The sequence below is a fragment of the Amblyraja radiata genome, chromosome 25 (assembly GCF_010909765.2).
Source record: "Amblyraja radiata isolate CabotCenter1 chromosome 25, sAmbRad1.1.pri, whole genome shotgun sequence".
Classification (NCBI taxonomy): Eukaryota; Metazoa; Chordata; class Chondrichthyes; order Rajiformes; family Rajidae; genus Amblyraja; species Amblyraja radiata.
In genome coordinates, this window is record NC_045980.1 from 35,588,623 (window position 1) to 35,607,656 (window position 19,034).

At 42.4% G+C, this 19,034-nt stretch overlaps 2 protein-coding genes across 5 annotated transcripts in view; one reads left to right on the top strand and one right to left on the bottom strand.

The window, feature by feature from the left end:
* trmt2a (tRNA methyltransferase 2 homolog A) lies at positions 1-16,547 on the bottom strand. Of its 2 annotated transcripts, none has more exons than XM_033043856.1 (12): positions 16,441-16,547; positions 11,973-12,601; positions 10,346-10,454; positions 8,646-8,827; positions 7,476-7,590; positions 5,107-5,222; positions 4,251-4,362; positions 3,300-3,422; positions 2,368-2,443; positions 1,624-1,740; positions 1,422-1,518; positions 1-386 (listed from the first exon to the last, which is right to left on the bottom strand). In XM_033043856.1, the coding sequence occupies exons 1-12, from the start codon at positions 16,450-16,452 to the stop codon at positions 260-262; spliced, it is 1,815 nt and encodes a 604-aa protein (XP_032899747.1). In that variant the 5' UTR covers positions 16,453-16,547; the 3' UTR covers positions 1-259. The 2 variants fall into 2 exon arrangements, 1 of the variants encoding a protein (XP_032899747.1); XR_004415751.1 differs by having other exon boundaries at positions 252-386; positions 1,422-1,541.
* ranbp1 (RAN binding protein 1) overlaps positions 16,436-19,034 on the top strand; it is a 17,324-nt gene continuing 14,725 nt past the window's right edge. For 2 of the 3 annotated variants that reach the window (XM_033043860.1, XM_033043858.1), the window contains exon 1: positions 16,688-16,838. In XM_033043860.1, the coding sequence (XP_032899751.1) occupies positions 16,824-16,838 (15 nt within the window). In that variant the 5' untranslated portion in view covers positions 16,688-16,823. Of the gene's footprint in view, positions 16,556-16,687; positions 16,839-19,034 lie in introns of those variants that run through there. The other variant, XM_033043859.1, reaches the window with a different exon arrangement.

The window sequence follows — 19,034 nt, forward strand, 5'->3', positions numbered from 1 at the left end:
TTAGATACTGACCAGAGTTTATTTAGCTCCCAACAAATTCATACGAGGAGGGATATACATACACAATTCCAACAGAAGTCCTAACATGACTAGTCACTGTGCTGTCTTGGGGAGCACACTATGCATAATAGTAATTAAAAATTCCATTACAGGAAATAAGTTTTGCAATCTTATTTGAAATCATTAATAAAACATCCTAGTTTTTAAGACAATCGAGTTCACGTTCAGCTTTCACCTTGATCAGTTCTAGAGTGTGTGATCATTCCACTCTCTCAAACAATATTAACAGCTCGTAATACATGGTATGTGGGAAGAGATCGACAGCCAAGGCTTTAATAGGGCGGAAAGGAGATCCTTTCACTCTGTGAGATGGGGCGCGACAAAGACTGTGGAAAAAGACAAAAAAATCATTGATAAAGTATATGTTCAGGTTTATTAACAATACTGGTTAGCCTGCAGCGCGAGAGATGGAATCCCAAGTTATATCCCTTCATGAGAAACCCCATTCAGAAGGTAAAGGCGACACTCCAATGAATAGGTGACGTTTCAGGTCAGGACCACTTAGACTCATTGCAGTAGAGGGAGAAAGCTGGAAGAGCGGTAGGTCAGGACAAAGCCCGACAAGTGATAGGTGGATACACCTGAGGTGGGGGGGGAAGGAGAAAGATTAATTGGCAGGTGGTGGACAGAGGCCAGAGATGGGAAGACAACAAAAGGATGGCAGATAAGGAGGGATGAGAAGTTATTCACATTCACTCACATTCAACTGAATGGTTCTACCTCAGCTGCTATTGTTATTTATCTGTAATTTTCTTTTATATGTATATATTTTTACCTTTTCTTATATATTTAAAATTGCTCTTGTGAATCGCACCGTGGGATTGACTTTTAAATTTCGTTGTACCATGTGCAATGACAATAAAGAGATTCATTCATAAATGTAAAGCCAAGGACAGGGATATAGATGGGAAGGGACAGGGGTGGGGATGAAAGAGGGGTGGGAGAAATGGGTGTGCACAAGGTGGGAAAGTACTGGTAAGGCACTTTGTATTTACAACACTGATGGTAAAGGCCCAACCATATAATGCTAAGATATACCTCATGTTTCTCAAACTTCCCCTTTGCTCAATCTATCGTACGCGAGTTTGACAATTGTATCTATGTACAGTGTATGTGATCTGACTGTGTAGCATGCAAAACAAAGCTTTTTACTGTACCTCTGTACACGTGACAATAATAAACCTGAACTTTAAATAATAAGTGCATAATTTCAATATAAGTGCAAAACAAAAATAAGTTGTTTGTCACGTGTACTGAGGTACAGTGAAAAACTTTTTGTTGCGTGTTATCCAGTCAACAGAATACATGATTACAGTGTGCAAATACATGATCAGGGAATGACGTTTAAATGCATTACTTACTCCACAAAATTGTTCATAGCAGCTCGAGCATTGCAGGCAACATAAATGAGCCTCTTTAGATGTTCTGCCCTCCTTATCGCCAGTACAACTCTGGAATCTGCAAGTCAGGGAAAATTAGACCTAAATGGGGGGGAAAAGGGCAATCTAAAAGTGGTAGATACTAGATTAGCAAAATTCAGGCCAACATCAAAATGGTTCTTACGTAGTCCAGCTCTGGGTGGGTCCACAATAGCCACCAGGTTTTGCGATGTCAAAGAGTTAATTACTGTGGGAAAGAGATCTTCCGCTTTCCCACACAAGAATTCCACATTGGACAGACCTAAACAGAATCAAAATTAAACATAGAAGCATAAAGTATACATAAATCACACAAAAATTCTGCAAGACATGGATATGTGGGAATGGAGGGATATGGATCATGTGCAGGCAGATGTGATTAGTTCATCTTGGTAGCATATTCAGCCCAGACATTGTGGGCCAAATGGCCAGTTACTGTGCAGTCCTGTTCTATGTTCTAACACAGCAAAAAGATAAGCAAAAAAGACATTCGTGCAAAACACAATTAGAGAAACAAAACAAGTCCATGGTAGTGAAGCGATGCTCTGTGGAGTGGATTCAAGAACCCGTCAAGTTGTCAAAAAGTAGCTGTTCTTGAACCTGGTGGAGTGGAACTTAAAGCGGACAGGTGGGACTAATGTATCTGGCACATGTTGGCCAGTGTGGGTAAGTTGGGCCGAAGGGCCAGTGTCCATATTGTATCACTCTATGACTTTCTATGTAAGGGGTGTACACAAGTCAACCAGAGATTGGCATGGTGCACACTGGTCTGTGGGATTGAGGTGTGGGGTGGGAGGGTTAAGTACGGTTGGTGTTTGGAGGGAAGAGGGTTCCCAACTTGACATGGTTAACATTAATGAAACATTTACCAGAGATGTTAGGTACCAACCATTTATTTCTGCATTCACTTTAGCATCTTCTATAGCTTCTTGGCACATTTCAATTCCAATGACATTCTTCACATTCTGGGCAACACAATAAAGAAAGCAACAATTTTAATCCAGAAATCTAAACTCCATTATCAGTTTTACTTGCATCACTCTGCTATTCCATCTAATTTTGTTCGATAATGTTTTATTATTCATGTTTAATGCTTTATGTGTCATTCCTAACTGTCACTGTATGTCATGTTGTCACTTGCGGGCAGAGCACCAAGGCTAATTCCTTGTATATGAATACTTGGCCAATAAACGTATTCATAAACTTAAACTCATAAACTTTGGGGAACGTCACTGGGGATGAGCTGCCTTGGGACAAACTTTGCTCCAATACTCCAAGTCCAGTCTAGTCCTGATTGTAATGTTATCTCTTTTAAAGCTGGTTTACATATTGTCAGACTCTGACGCCACTAATCAAAGGGGTAGACATATGGAGTTATGTCGTTCATTTCACACAAAAAAAATTGCGCAAAATGAGATCTTTCACAAAGGTCTCCTTGCGAAGATACAAGTCAAGGAAACCTCAATCTTTTCCAATACTGGAAATATTATGGTTATTAAATTAGTGGGTTTTTTGGTTAATTATATATCTATGTATAGTGGCATTTAGGAGTCTTTTGGGGTAGGCACATGGACATGGAGGGATATGGATCATGTGCGGGCAAATGTTTACTTTAGATTGCTTTAACTTGGCATCATGTTTGGCACAGACATTGTGTGTTCCTCTGCTATGTTCAATTATGTCAGAAAGTAAACTTCTAATTTTATGATCTCCCAAATGATCTTTTCTTCTTCGCTGCTCTTCATTACTGGAGATTACTGGCCAAAACTCTCGTACCTCTTGATCCTTCAACAACTTTCCTCTACACAGCTTTTCACTTGCCTTTGCCAGAGAAAGCCCAATAGTTCCAGTACCGCAGCAAACATCCAACACCGTGCTGTCTTGGTTCAGTTTGGCCCAGTCTCTGACTGCTGAATAAAGCACTTCTGCAGCCAGGGTGTTCACCTAGATACAAAAATATTTACATCAAGAGTAAATATTTGATTAATTAGATTATAAAAGATCCTAGTTCAAAACACATGCAAATGCTGCTTTAGAAAATAACAGATGCAAAGTGCTGGAGTATAACAGCGAGTCACGCAGCATCTCTGGAAAACATGGATAGGTGACATTTCAGGTCAGGACCCTTCTTCAGACAGATCATCTCCTTGTTCTCCGGAGATGCTACCTGACCAACTGAGTTACTCCAGCCAGTTGTGTCTTTCCTAGTTCGAAACAGCCCTGTCTATATTTTGGGACATTGAGAATGAAAGTTGTGAAGTTATGTTACTGCTGTGATGAAGTCAGGTTGGACCATATTTGGAGCATTGTCGTCAATTCTGGTTGTTCCATTATAGGAAGGATGCGGCGGCATTGGAGAGGGTGCAGAAGAGTTTCACCCAGATGTTGTCTGGATTGGAGCGTAATGGCTGCAATTAGAGATTGGACAAAGTTGGATTGTTTTCTCTGGAGCGTCGGAGGCTGAGGAGTTACCTGCTATAAATATATACAATTATTGGAAGCATTGATCAAGTAAATAGTCAGTCTGAAGAAGGGACCTGACCCCAAACGTCAGCTATCTATATTCTCCACAGATGCTACCTGACCACTGAGTTACTCCTGCAATTTGTGTCCTTTTTTTTTAATACACTAGCACCAGCAGTTCCTTGCGTCTACTCTACAGTCAGCCTTTTTCTAGGGATCAAAATCAAGAGAGCATAATTGGTTTAAGATGGAAGGAGGAAAGTTTAAAGGTGGTTTCTTTTTTAGCTATTTATAAACAATTAACTTCACCTGGAAAAACGCATGAGGGGAAATCCGGAATTTGAGTCCCAGGAGATGCTCGTAAATGTACTTGTCTCCGTGCACATGGTCCAAGGGAAGGTCTTCCAAGTTTGGAGATTTTCTGGAAAAGTTCAGTCATAGAATCATACAACACTGAAATAGGCCCTTCGGCCCAACTCAATCATGCTGGCCAGATTATTTTTTTTAAACGGAGCCAGTGCACATTGCCAGTGTTGGCTCGTCCCTTTAATCCTTTCCCATCCTTGTACCCGTACAAGTATCTTTTAAACATTGTAACAGCACTCTACCCACTTCCTCTGGCCAGATTGTCCCAGGCACACACCACCCTCTGAGTGAAGACATTACCTCTCGGGTCTCTCATCAATCACCATAAACCTACACCCTAGAGTTCTGGACTGCTCTACCTCTACAGAATTCCTTGAAAATAGTGCTTTATTTTGCAAGTATTTCAAAGTTATTTAATATTTATAAAACTCAGTCATTCCATTGATGACCCCTAAAAATCGTAACTAATTTTAGAAATTAATCCTCATCATCGTTAAAAACATTAGCGACGCAGTGGCGCTGGTTTCCGACGGGAACGGTGACGGACTCACCACACATCTCTGTCCTCCAGTTCCTGCGGACTTCCGCCACTGGAAGTACAGGATTTTGGTGTGTGTGTGCTTTATCATCGTTCCTTACAATGCCGTGTACGACAGTGATCGCAACTTCTACTGAAGTGTGGATGGGCGTTGGCTCGCTAGAAGCTCATCCGCCCTTTGACAGGTCTTGTTTCTGGTCCACAGCCCCCTCCTCACCTGGCAAACCTAGAAATTCAAAACACTAAATAATCATTCCTTACCTCTGCCCCTCTTCTGCAAAGTAAAGTGAAGTCACTCCACAATCTTTCCCATCTCCTTCAGTGAAATATTTGGCCAATTCGCCTTGTAGTTCTGCTAGTTCTGCTTTAGTTAGTTTCTATAAATGAATGGAGAGGAAATTAAAGGCATAAAAATTCACCAAATAATGAAGAAAAAGGTGTCAATGAAAGGACAAAAGAGGGAAAAGGAACAAAACTCTGAAAACAGAGATAATAAATTGAATATTTTTCCATGGCCACGTAACTGTGCGCAAAAGGTACAGGGGGAACTCAGTGGGTCAGGCAGCAACTGTGGAGGGAAGGGACACACAATGCTTCTTGTAGAAGGGTCTCGGCCTGAAACGCGGTCCATTCCCCACAGGGCTCCAAGATGAAGCACTACATGAAATGTGCACTTCAAGATTCAACTCCTCCCCTATTTAAAAGAGCTGAACACAAAAAATGTGTACCAATACGATGCTGGTGCTAAAATGGGCCTATTCTACTTTGAGAACTGATGACATGTCATAGTGATAAAGTGCGGAAACAGGCCCTTCAGCCCAACTTGCCCACACTCACCAACATGCCACATCTACACTAGTCCCACCTGCCTGCGTTTGGCCCATATCCCTCTAAACCTGTCCTATCCAAGTATCTGTCGAAATGTTTCTTAAATGTTGCAAAGTGTACAGAATTAACTAGAGAAATGTAATTAACTTGGTCCATCTCGTTTAAAACCATGGAATAACATCTCAGCCAACATTAACATTTATTACTGGTGTTCTAGATGTCAAAGCTGCTAAATGTGTAGACTAATATATTTTGTTGCCTGTTGTTAGTTTGTGATTAATGACTATTTGCCAACAGATGCCAAGGAGCAAACATTTTGATGGCACCTTTATAGATGTGCAGAAGTGACGTTACCACATGATGCGGTGAACAGGATGCGGCCGGTGGGTACAATTCTCAACCCAAGTTGTCAGCTCTGCACAGCTTCAAGCTACTGGAATCATTCCAGCTGCATCTCCATTGCCAGAGTGCCTCCAACAGGCTGGCAGCCAGCAGGGAGAGGGCTTGGGGCAGGGGTGGGGTGGGTTCTGGCGTAGCACAACCACCAGCACCACCAAGTGTACAAACAGCTTCATCACCATTCTATGGCAATTTAGACAAATGTTACAATAATTCCAACATTTCCTCTCGTAGATGGAATTAACTATAATGTCTTGACTGATAATGAAGTACAAAATTACCAGAAAATGATCTGACCTAACTTGAATTAACAAATTAAATTGAGAATCAAGAGAGTCAAGTGTGTTTAATTGTGATATGTACTAGGCAGCACAGTGGTGCAGTGGTAGAGTTGCTGCCTTACTGCGCCAGAGACCCGGGTTCGATCCTGACTACGGGTGCTGTCTGTACAGTTTGTATGTTCTCTCTGAGACCACGTGGGTTTTCTCCAGGTGCTCCGGTTTCCTCCCACACTCCAATGACGTACAGGTTTGTAGGTTAATTGGCTTCGTTAAAATTGTAATTTGTGTCCAGTGTGTAGGATAATGCTTGTATACGGGGTGATCGCTGGTCAGCGCGGACTCTGTGTTTCTGCACTGTATCTATAAAGTACTGACAATGGACAATGAACTTATTTGCAGAAGTATAACACAATAGACAATAGGTTCAAGAGGAGGCCATTCGGCCCTTCGAGCCAGCACCGCCATGCAATGTGATCATGGCTGATCATCCCCAATCAGTACCCCGTTCCTGCCTTCTCCCCATATCCCCTGACTCCGCTATTTTTAAGAGCGTTAACACGGCGTTAAATGCAATACAAACATAATAGATAATAAACAAAGGGCCCAGCACCAAACCCTGAGGCATAGGCCTCCAGTCCGAGAAGCAACCTCTCACCATCACCAGCCAATTCTCTATCCATTCAGCTCTCCTTGGATCCCATGCGATCTAACCTTCCAGAGCAGTCTACCATGTGGAACCTTGTTGAATGTTTTGCTGAAGTCCATATATACAACATCTACAGCTCTGCCCTCATCAACCTTTTTGGTCACGTCTTAAAAAAAAACTCAATCAGATTTGTGAGACACGACCTCCCACGTACAAAATCATGCTGACTATCCCTAATCAGCCCTTGTCCATCAAAATGCAGGTATATGCTATCCCTCAGAACATTTTCTAGTAACTTTCCAACTACAGATGTTAAGCTATTCATAAAATAAACTACAATAGCAGTGCAAAAACCCCATAGTCCTTAGTGCAAACAAAGATAGTCTCTCTAAGTTTATAGTTAAGGTGAGTATTGTGTAGTGTTCAAGAGCCTGAAGCCGTTCTTCCCAACACAACACAATAAGACACAACAGTACCTGAGGGTTGAAGTAAACGATGGCCATAATTTGCTTGGCTCTGGAGATGCGTACAGTCAATTGCTTCCAGTGGCCTTCATAGGTTTCTGGGCTGTACACACAATAAGGAGATGACCTGTAAATAAAACAAACATAACATTTGGGATTGAGTTGTAGACAGGTGAAGATCAGTGGGGTTTTCCATTACATACAAAGTGTTGGAGCAACTCAATTGTTTCAGGAAACATTTTTGCAGGACAGAGATATGCAACATTTCAGGTTGGGACACTTCTCCAGACTACAGACCCAATATGTCGCCTGTCTATGTTCTCCAGAGATGCCGCCTGATCCGCTGAGTCACTCCAGCAAATTGTGAGGGGGGTTTTGGGTTAACCAGCATCTGCTGTTCCTTGTGTCTTGCCTTTCCATTACATTATTGGTGGTGGTATCATCACGATTCCTTTTTCAGTTCAGCTCAGTTTGCTGACACTATCCTTTCCATGACGGGTGCAACTAAATGATCTAATAGGTTAACGCCAGTCTGAATGGTGCCACTCCCACAGTAAATTTCTGCATCTGTTCCACCTGCATTTTGTATAACCATCTGAAGCAAATTGTTCTGTTTTGGTGTGGCTTCAATGACAACAACTCATCAACCACCACTGAACTGTTTGAGAAGAAAGCTATTTTATGAAAATCTCTTAAACGAGAGACTTCCAAAAAAGCGTTCATTACTATGTAGGATCTTGCAAGTGGTTGTGATTTACACGTCGGAATTTTTTTATCGGGTACTTTGATTCGCAATAAGTAAATAAAACATAAATAAAACCATCAGACATAGCAGCTCATTGAGTCTGCACTGCCTTTCCATCATGGCTGATCTATTTTTCCCTCTCAACCTCATTCTCCTGCCTTCTCCCCATAACCTTTGATGCTCTTACTAATCAAGAACCTATCAATCTTCACATTAAAAATGCCGAGTGCTTTTGCCTTGGGCATAGTTCACTAGATTGGTAGAAATAACTCAAGACTCTTACCCACTACAATGAATACCGACACTAATGGGCAAGGGAGAGATAATGCACCTTTCTGTGTGAATAAACCAGGCAGACGGAAGCAAGAGCAGATGTGGAAAATATGCAACTTATAATACGATAATTATCCACTCAAACAGCGAGTGGCTTTAATAACCTTATATATTTCTGAAATGCCTTGACAACCTCCTTTGTTTTGGCTGGAATATGAACAGTATCAAATGGCTCTACAACTGCACACGATCCTCCCTTGTATTTACCCAAGCGACATCCCACAGTTTTATCTTCACCATCTGCTCCAACTCCAATGAGAAACTCGCACTTGTTACGGTATTCAGTCTGAAACAGAAGATTGCAACGCTGGAAGTAACCTGGCATGGCTGGACCCAGAATTAGTACAAATATCAATCTTCAACAGCTGCCACTGACATTCACACACGGGACTGAATGGATTTTGGGTAACATTTGAATAAGGGTTTATGCAAGATTTATGTAAGACTACAGTAGTGTAGGAAGGAACTGCAGATGCTGGTTTACACCGAAGATAGACGCAAAATGCTGGAGTAACTCAGCGGGACAGACAGCATCTCTGGAGAAAGGGTCCTGAAACGTCACACATTCCTTCTCTCCAGAGTTGCTACCTGTCCCGCTGAGTTAATCCAGCATTTTGTGTCTATCTTTCATATACAAGTACAGCACAGGAACAGTCCCTTCAACACTCAATGTCTGTGCCGTTTATGGATTAATGGGGCAACAACTCTGGTTATCTAATCGCTCATAATATGTAGATTAAAAGGAAACATTGTACATTCCACTTCGTGGACCATGGGAAAAAAAGAATTATTATGGTACAAAGATGCCAATTCTGATCTCAGTACAGAAAGTAACAGTAATAGGGACAACTGTGGAACTTCAACTGGCTAGTTTTCAGATCAATGTAAAAATATTCAGTTAGAAACCCTAGCGTACGCACATTACTCATTCACACTCAACATTAAAATGAAGCAGTTAGCCAAAATAGCAACAAATCAGAGAAGATCCATAGGTAGACAAAAGTGCTGGAGAAACTCAGCAGGTGCAGCAGCATCTATGGAGCGAAGGAAATAGGCAACCTTTCGAGACGAAACGTTGCCTATTTCCTTCGCTCCATAGATGCTGCTGCACCCGCTGAGTTTCTCCAGCACTTTTGTCTACCTTCGATTTTCCAGCATCTGCAGTTCCTTCTTAAACAGAGAAGATCCATAACCATTTGTTAAAGGCTCGGCGTGGCTATTTCTATTTGGCACTTGTAGATTTTCAATATTCACTGTTCATCGCCTGTATGGAAGTATTTTACAACCCAGGCTGCTGGTGAAAGACCCTGTGGATCACTGTCCCTTCATGTGCCTTTATCAAACAAGGTACCCAGAAGTGGGTATTAATCTTCAAACCCACAGCCTTGACATTTATTGCAATGTGAAAGAAACAGAGTGCTGGAGTAACTCAGCAGGTCAGGCATCATCTCTGGAGAACGTGGATGGGTGATGTATCGGGCCGGGACTCTTCTTCAGACTCAAGGATTACTTCAGACTTGAGCCTGAAGAAGGGTTCTGACCTGAAATGTCATCTATCCATGTTCTCCAGGGATGCTACCTGACCTGCTGAGTTACTCCAGCACTTTGTCTCTTTTCTTATTCCTTGCGTCTTGTCTTTCTCGTTGTCCCAGCACCTGCAGTTCCTTGTTTCTACATTGGAGCAATTTACTTAGGTTTCACCTCTGTCACATTCACAACTGTTCTGTTCACTCAAGTCTTACGGAAGACACTGGCTCTGGGAAACAGTTAAGAAATTGACCCTTGTAAATAAACGTTAACCTACCTGCACCGGTGACGGCCTCACTCCCTCCAATGGGCAACAGGTTCCACCATACATCTTTTTCTGCTGAAAAACCCATGGCACCAAGGCTCGATTATGGACTCCTATTTCACTAATGGTTGAACAAAAAGATCACAAGGGAAACAATTACACTGAAGCAAATTAGGAAAATGGTCGGCACGATGGCCACAGTAGAGCAACTGCCTTCCATCGCCAGAGACCCGGGTTCAGTCCTGACTATGGGAGCTGTCTGTATGGACTATGTACATTCTCCCCGTGACCGCATGTGTTTACTCCAACATCTTGTTTCCTCCCACTCTCCAAGGCCATACAGGTTTGTAGGTTAATTGGCTTGGTATGAGTGTAATATTGTCCCCAGTGTGTTTAGGGTAGTATTAATGTGCGGAGATCGCTGGTCAGTACAGACTCGGTGGGCTGAAGGGCCTGTGTCCACGCTGTATCTCTAAACTAAACAGAAGGAGGACAAAGAAAGGTACAAAGTGCTGGGGTAACTCAGATCAGGCAGCATCTCTCGAGACAAAAAGATTTATCTTCAGAGATGCTGCCTGACCCGCTGAGTTACTCCAGCACTTTGTGTTTATCTTCGGTATAAACCAGCATCTGCAGTTCCTTTCTGCACAGAAGTAAGACTAATCCGTGTCCAACTCTCCAAAATATGGGGAACCTTTTACCTCACTCCACTTCTCTGCACTAACCCCACGCACCTTCACATCTATTGATCGCGGACTTGAATATATTCAAAAACGGCAGCAAATTCTCAAGATCTTTCACTATCTGGATGAAAGATTTCCATGCCGAATGGCTGCCCCAGGATTCTCCCAGGGAGAGGAAAATCCTTGAACTGGAAAGTACGCGGAGAAAATTTACGAGGACGTTGCCAAGGGTCGAGGGCTTGAGCTACAGGGAGAGGTTGGGCAGGCCAGGACTTTATTCCTTGGAGCTTAGGAGGATGAGGGGTAATCTTATAGACGTGTATAAAATCATGAGAATAGATAGGGTGAATGAACAGAGACCAAGGTACGGGAATCAAGAACCAGAGGACATAAGTTCAAGGGAAAGATTTAATGGGAATATGAGGGGCAACGTTTTCACTCAGAGGGTGATGGGTATATGGAACAAGCTGCCAGAGGAGGTAGCTGAAGCAGGTACTTTAACGCCATTAAAAAAACACTTGGACAGGTACATGGATCTTGGTCGGCATGGACGAGTTGGACTGAAGGGTCCATTCCCATGCTGTATGACATGACTCCCATCATTTATTATTGTCATATCTTGACAGAGAGATTGCAGTTGTGGGGTGGGGAAACAATTAGCATTATTCCCTCTCCCATGTGAACGCGTGGGATTGCTTCGGGTGCTCCAGTTTCCTCCCACATCCCAAAGACGTGCTGGTGTGTAGGTTAATTGGCCAGCTATAAAATTGCCCCTAGTGTGTGTGTGGAGGAGATGAGTGGTCCAACAGAGAATTAGTGTGAATGGGTGATCGATGGTTGGCATGGACTTGGTGGGCTAAAGAGCCTGTTTCCATGCTGTATCTCTAAACTAAAATATGATAACATTTGTTGCTTTACCATCAAACTCAGAATCCCAAGGGGGGTAATGTACATACGTGGTCAATGTTCCCAAGACGTGCAAGACATTCTGCTCTTTCTTTTTCAATTGCTCTTCATAGGGAACTTTCCACAGAGGGGTCACAACATCTGCGATTTGCTCACTTAAAGGTCTATCTAAAACTTCCACAGCAGCCGGACGTTTCAGGTCATGATCATCATTCTCCTGGCCTTCCTGCTTTCGTTTTTTGGCAATAGGATCTGCTTTTGGCTTTGCTAATCGGACACGCAAATTCCTGTTCTTCCAGACTTGCCCCTGAAGGACTTCCATGGCTTGGTCTCGATCTTTTTCTTCTTTAAAAGTCACAAATGCATAAGGTTGCTTTCCAAATAGTTTGATTTTATGTGGAACCAGTTTATTCCTGCTGAGGAATTTCCTTAAATCACTGAAGCTCACGAACTTTGGGAGGTTCTGAATTTCAATCTTGTAAATCTCAGATGTGAAAAGATCGCCTTTGATATATCGATAGACGTCTTCCCCAGGCTCATCAGTTTGCACCTGAGTTTCATCCGGGGGGCTGGACTTTTCACTTTCCTCCATCACTCTTGAATCCGTTAGCTCACATGTCTCGCTTTGAACAACTCCAGGAGATACACTGGTTCCTTCTTCAGCCATGGCGCCGAGATTCTAAAACACGAACATCATCATTCATTACTATTATACCCCATGCTACGGACTGACAGACAATTCATCAACCATTTGTAATTTAGGTATCTTACTGTCAAACATTTCTGTTATTATTTCAACAACGTGTGTAGGAAAGAACTGCAGATGCTGGTTTAAGTCTTCAGTCTGAAGAAGGGTCTCGACCTGAAATGTCACCCAGTCCTTTGCAGAGATGCTGCCTGTCCCGTTGAGTTACTCCAGCAGTTTGTGTCTACCCATTATTTCAACAACTCTACCTTCAGAAGAATGATTAGCAAATCAACGCAAGCTCTCATTTTTCTTAACACCCGAGGTATGTTAAGAACATAAGTGCGTAGAGCACAGGAACAGTCCTTTCGGCCCACAATGCCTGGGCGAACCTGATGCCAACTACTATCTGCCTGCACGTGATCCATATCCCTCCATTTCCTCAATAGCTATGTGCCTATCCAAAAGTCTCTTAAATGCCACTGGTGTATCAGCTTCCACCACCAACCCCTGCAGCGAGTTCCAAGCATTCAGCACCCTCTGTGTAAAAAACTTGTTCCATACAAATCCTCACCTTAAACCTCTTGCTTCTAGCAGTTGATATTTCTATCCTGGGGAAATAGGTTCTGACTGTCTACCCTATCTATGCCTCTCATAATTTTCCTCACTTCTATTAGGTCTCCTCTCAACCTCCACGTCACAGAGAAAACAATCCAAGACTGTCCAACTCTCCCTGTAGCTAATACCCCTCATGCAGGTACCATTCTGGTCTGAATCTGAATCTGAATAAGGGTCTCGACCTGAAACGTCACCCATTCATTCTCTCCAGAGATGCTGCTTGTCCCACTGAGTTGCTCCAGCATTTTGTGTCTACCTTTGGTTTAAACCAGCATCTGCAGTTCTTCGTACACCATTCTGGTAAACCCCCTCAGCACCCTTTCCAAAGCCTCCACATTCTTCCTGTAATGGAGCCACCAGAATTGCCTTTGGGAACGTCGTCCTATACGTATATATCAACCAAAGTGAACACTACGGGCGTTAAATGCAATGGGTATCGATTGTTGCAAGAACAACAGTAAATGCATGGTTAAGGTCAGGAGAACAATACCTTTTAAAAAAAACAGGATTGAACATTAAGACTGTTCTGATAACACTGTGCGCTATTTCTATTAAGAAGTCTGAAGGCAATATTATATTTTTAAAATATTTAGGAGGACTGCGACTGGAAGAAACAGATGTTCATTTATAGATTGCTGCAACGGGTTTTAAGAATCAAAAGAACCATCAATATTAAAGAAAAGGGTGCAACTAAGTGTTGGAGTAATTCAAGAGGGGGTCAGTTCAGTTTGAATTGGGAAACAAAGAAATGGCAGAACAGTTAAACTGTTATTAAGGAAGACACAAACAATCTCCTAGAAATACCAGGGAACTGAGGATCTAGTGGGAGGACTGAAGGGAATCCACATTAGTCAGGAAATGGTGTTAGGTAAACTGTTGGGACTGAAGGCAGATAGATCCCCAGGGCATGATGGTCTGCATCCCAGAGTACTCAAGGAGGTGGCCCCAGAATTCGTGGCCCCAATGTTCTCTCGACTCTGACTCAGTTCCTATGGACTGGAGGGCAGCCAATGTAACCCTACTTTTTAAGAAAGGAGGGAGAGAGAAAATGGGGAATTATAGACCACTTTCTATCTTCCCCCCCCCCCCCCCCCTCCGACATCAGTCTGAAGAAGAGTCTCGACCTGAAACGTCACTATTTATGAAGGGGGTGTTATGCTTGACTAATCTTCTGGAAATTTTTGAGGATGTAACAAATAGAATGGATAATGGAATGAATGGATGTGATGTATCTGGACTTTCAAAATGCCTGTGACAAGGTCTCACACAAGAGATTTGTGTGCAAAATTAGAGAACATGGTATTGCGGGTAGGGTATTCACATGGATAGAGAACTGGTTGGCAGACAGGAAGCAAAGAGCAGGAATTAACTAGTCCTTTTCAGCATGGCAGGCAGTGCCGCAAGGCTCGGTGCTGGGACCCCAGTTATTTACAATATATATTAACGATTTAGACAAGGGAATTAAATGTGACATCTCCAAGTTTGCAGATGACACAAAACTGGGTGGCAGTGTGAGTTGCGATGAGGATGCTATGAGGCTGCAGGGTGACTTGGAAAGGTTGGGTGAGTGGGCAGATGCAATATTATGTGGATAAATGTGAGGTTATCCACTTTGGTGGCAAGAACAGGAAGGCAGATTATTATCTGAATGGTGTCAGATTAGAAAAAGGGGAGGTGTAATGAGACCTGGGTGTGCTTGTACATCAGTCACTAAAAGTAAGCATGCAGGTACAACAGGCAGTGAAGAAAGCTAGTGGCATGTTGGCCTTCATTACAAGAGGATTTGAGTTTTTGATCAAGGAGGTCCTACTTCAGTTGTACAGGGCCCTAGTGAGACTGCACCTGGAGTATTGTGTGCAATTTTGGTCTCCTAATTTGAGAAAGACCATTCTTGCTATTGAGGGAGTGCAGCGTAGGTTCACCAAGGCATTTCACAGGATGGCGGGACTGACAAATGATGAAAGAATGGGTCGTCTGGGTTTGTATTCACTGGATCTTATAGAAACATATAAAATTCTCAAGGGACTGGACAGGCTAGAATGTTCCCAATGTTGGAGGAGTCCAGACCCTGGAGTCCCAGTTTAAGAATAAGGGGTAGGCTATTTAGGACTGAGATGAGGTGAAAAACTTCTTCACTCAGAGAGTTGTGAATCTGTGGAATTCTCTGCCACAGAAGGCAGTGGAGGCTAATTCACTGGATGTTTTCAAGAGTGAGTTAGATGTAGCTCTTAGGGCTAAATGAATCAAGGGATATGGGGGAAAGCAGGAACGGGGTACTGATTTTAGATGATCAGCCATGATCATCCTGCACCTGTTCTTCTGTTTAAGAAGGAACTGCAGTTGCTGGAAAATCGAAGGTACACAAAAATGCTGGAGAAACTCAGCGGGGGCAGCAGCATCTATGGAGCGAAGGAAATAGGCAACGTTTCGGGCCGAAACATTGCCTATTTCCTTTGCTCCATAGATGCTGCTGCCCCCGCTGAGTTTCTCCAGCATTTTTGTGTACCTTCCTGTTCTTCTGTTTCAATCTTTAGATTATTATCACGTGTACCGAGGAACAGTGAAAAAACATTTGGTTAAGTCTGGCAGCATCCCAGGAGAACACGGATAGATGTGACACAAAGTACTGGGGTAAATCATGTAGGAAGGAACTGCAGATGGTGGTTTACACCGAAGATATAGACACAAAATGCTGGAGTAACTGCATTTCCAGAGATGTTGCCTGTCCCGCTGAGTTACTCCAGCATTTTGTGTCCACAGTGGGTCAGGCAGCAGCACATCAATATTCATCAGACGACATAAATACTTTAAAATCTTTAAAATGATGAGAGGGATAGACAGAGTTGACGTGGATAAGCTTTTCCCACTGAGAGTAGGGAAGATTCAAACAAGAGGACATGACTTGAGAATTAAGGGACTGAAGTTTAGGGGTGACATGAGGGGGAACTTCTTTACTCAGAGAGTGGTAGCTGTGTGGAATGAGCTTCCAGTGGAAGTGGTGAAGGCAGGTTCGATTTTATCATTTAAAAATCAATTGGATAGGTATATGGACGGGAAAGGAATGGAGGGTTATGGTCTGAGTGCAGGTAGATGGGACTAGGGGAGAATACGTGTTTGGCACGGACTAGAAGGGCCGAGATGGCCCGTTTCCGTGCTGTAATTGTCATATGGTTATATAAATACACGATTTAGCTGCAGCTCGCGGGCCTACTCACAGTTTGTGACATCAATTAACGGTCTCAGGCCACGATCCGCCTCCCGGGCGCCGCCATTTTGTGAAGTCATCGCCGGGGCATTGTGGGATCAGGCTGAGGCGGAGCGATGGCTGAGGTAACGCATTTGCCCAAATGCTAGGTTTATATTTAATATACTCCGTGCTAATGATAATACGAAGCAGTTTTAGAATAAAAACAATGGATATGAGCTGCTTGTGCGGCGTTAAGAGGAGGTGCTGGAGAGGTCTGGAGGCCGGCCTCCGGTTGCTAGGGAGGCCATATTGGACCGGGGTGAAGTGGGAGCAAAATCAAGCGCGAAAGTAAAAGAGCCGGACAGGCTTTTATTGTTTGTCACCCGTAATCTAACCCCATCCTCCCTTAAAATGGCAGACGAGAGAGTAAGTATTCACACGCACTTGAAGCTCAACATCTCTGCTTCACATCCAAGCTGATATTGCTTCTGTATGTTTGAAAGCCGACGGTTAATTTTAAAGTGTACCAAAGTCACCATTATATGCCGGGCTTTTTATTTATTGGAGATGGAGAGGCCTCTGTCATTCGTATCGACGGCCAAGATTCATTGAAAACCGCTATCCGTAAATCCTCTATTTGCGCTATGCGGTTTAAATTTTTTATTTTCTTTGTAAGTTTATTTATTTTTCTCATTGAAACCTCGTCTCCTCTCTACAGTAACATCCATCCCTGGCTTGGTCCAGCACTGGCCTAAACGAATGTGAATCAGTTACAATCCATATAATCAGGTTTCTTCGTGTGTCTTTATATATAAATGTGCGTTTCCTCTCCCCCCCCCCCCCCCCCGCATTTGTTGAATTAATGGGGATCGAATACTGTGCGACAGAATATTTTTAAGGTATAGGGTTTTTTTTCCCTCTCTCTCCCCAGCTAGTCTAAAATATGAGGTAACGTCTACTGGACGTATCCTCGATGGAAAAACGTGCTTCTACCTTCAAACATTTATTAACATTTCTTTGAACATTACAGATCAGTCCCGAAATCTTCCCACGAGATTACACAGCCTTTTTTTTTTTTTACGTGTTCCTCATTAAATCTCCCTTTAAACTAAGTACAGGAGATCATTTTGTAAGTTCCCGAGGTAGTTTTGTTTTCTGTGGCAGGTGAATTTCTCTTGTCAGTTATTAAATTAATTTGTGGATTTTTCCCCCCTGAAAAACAAAGTTCTGCAGGAACTGGACAAAATCCGTGGAGGGAATGGACCGACACATGCCACCTAATCCTCCAAAATTCTTCCAGCATTTTGCTGGAATCTAGAGAAAAAAGTCTATTCTCTTTCAATTTTACAGTTGATATCAACGTTTTATTTTAGGAAGTTGATGATTTTCCCAGTTATGAGAGTCATTTTCACATAATTCGCTTTTTTTCCTCAAAATCGTTCTTGGTATAGAGCTATATAACGTGTACTTTCTCCCTATGCACGTTTTCTCTGTAAGAATTTTTGGTAGGACTATTAACGTTTTAATGATATGTTGGCACAGCCTCATTTGTTCCAGGCCAAAAGCTTGGGTTCTTGTCCTTTTGAATTTAATTCCAAAATTATTACAATATTACTTTGTATCCTTCCATGAATATGTTCTTTACAACGCACAATATTTAACAACTTTTAAGGATTACATTTATTGTATGCAGAATTTCTGGATTTTATGAGAATCTGAGGATGCAATTAACTAACACTTATATTAAGTCCAGAACAAGAAGGTATAGTGAGGGGGAAACTAGAACTTAAGAGTGAAGTTAGAAAATACCCATGAAAGCAGGTTGTGATAAAAGTTTGAAATCCCTTGACAAACAACAGTAAATACAATTTGTTTATTTTAAATTTGAATTTTTGTTAAGCAGAGATATTAAGAGAGATGGGACAAAGCTGTGCATAACAGTCTGAATGGGGGAACAGGTTTAAGGGCGCACATGCCTGCTTCCTGTTGGACTGTTATGTTCCTGCCTTTATTTCCAAGTACTGTACTCGTGAATTCTTAGTTTTTTCTTTATGTACCTGAAATGAACGGAGGTTGGCTGCTTCACAGTGCACGTATCCAAAAGAGATAAAAAGAACTGCATCCTCATTTATTCATGAGGTGTGGAATTGTATTCTGGTTAATAATTTTCTGTGAATTTCATCATATTTGGGAGCATTTGCATTTTCGTTATTTACTTTTAGCAATTGCTTGATTGTGTGTCCAGTAGCAGATAATGGTCTATTTAAAATCTGTTATTTTAATAACACTTGTTTTTACATTTAAAGCTTCCCTTCCCCTGACCACAGCATTTTGCTTGCGTGTAGGAAGAAACTGCAGATGCTAGTTTAAACCGAAGATAGACACAAAATACTGGAGTAACTCAGTGGGGGGCAGCATCTCTGGAGAGAAGGAATGGATGAAGTTTTACATTCAGAACTTTCTCACCCGATTCAGACCTAAAATGTCACCCATTCCTTCCCTCCAGAGATGCTGCCTGCCCCCACTGAGTTACTCCAGCATTTTGTGTCTATTTTGCTTGTGTACACTTCGCCAGTTAACAAATGCTTTTATATCTTAGTTATAAAGCCTTCTGAGATTGTA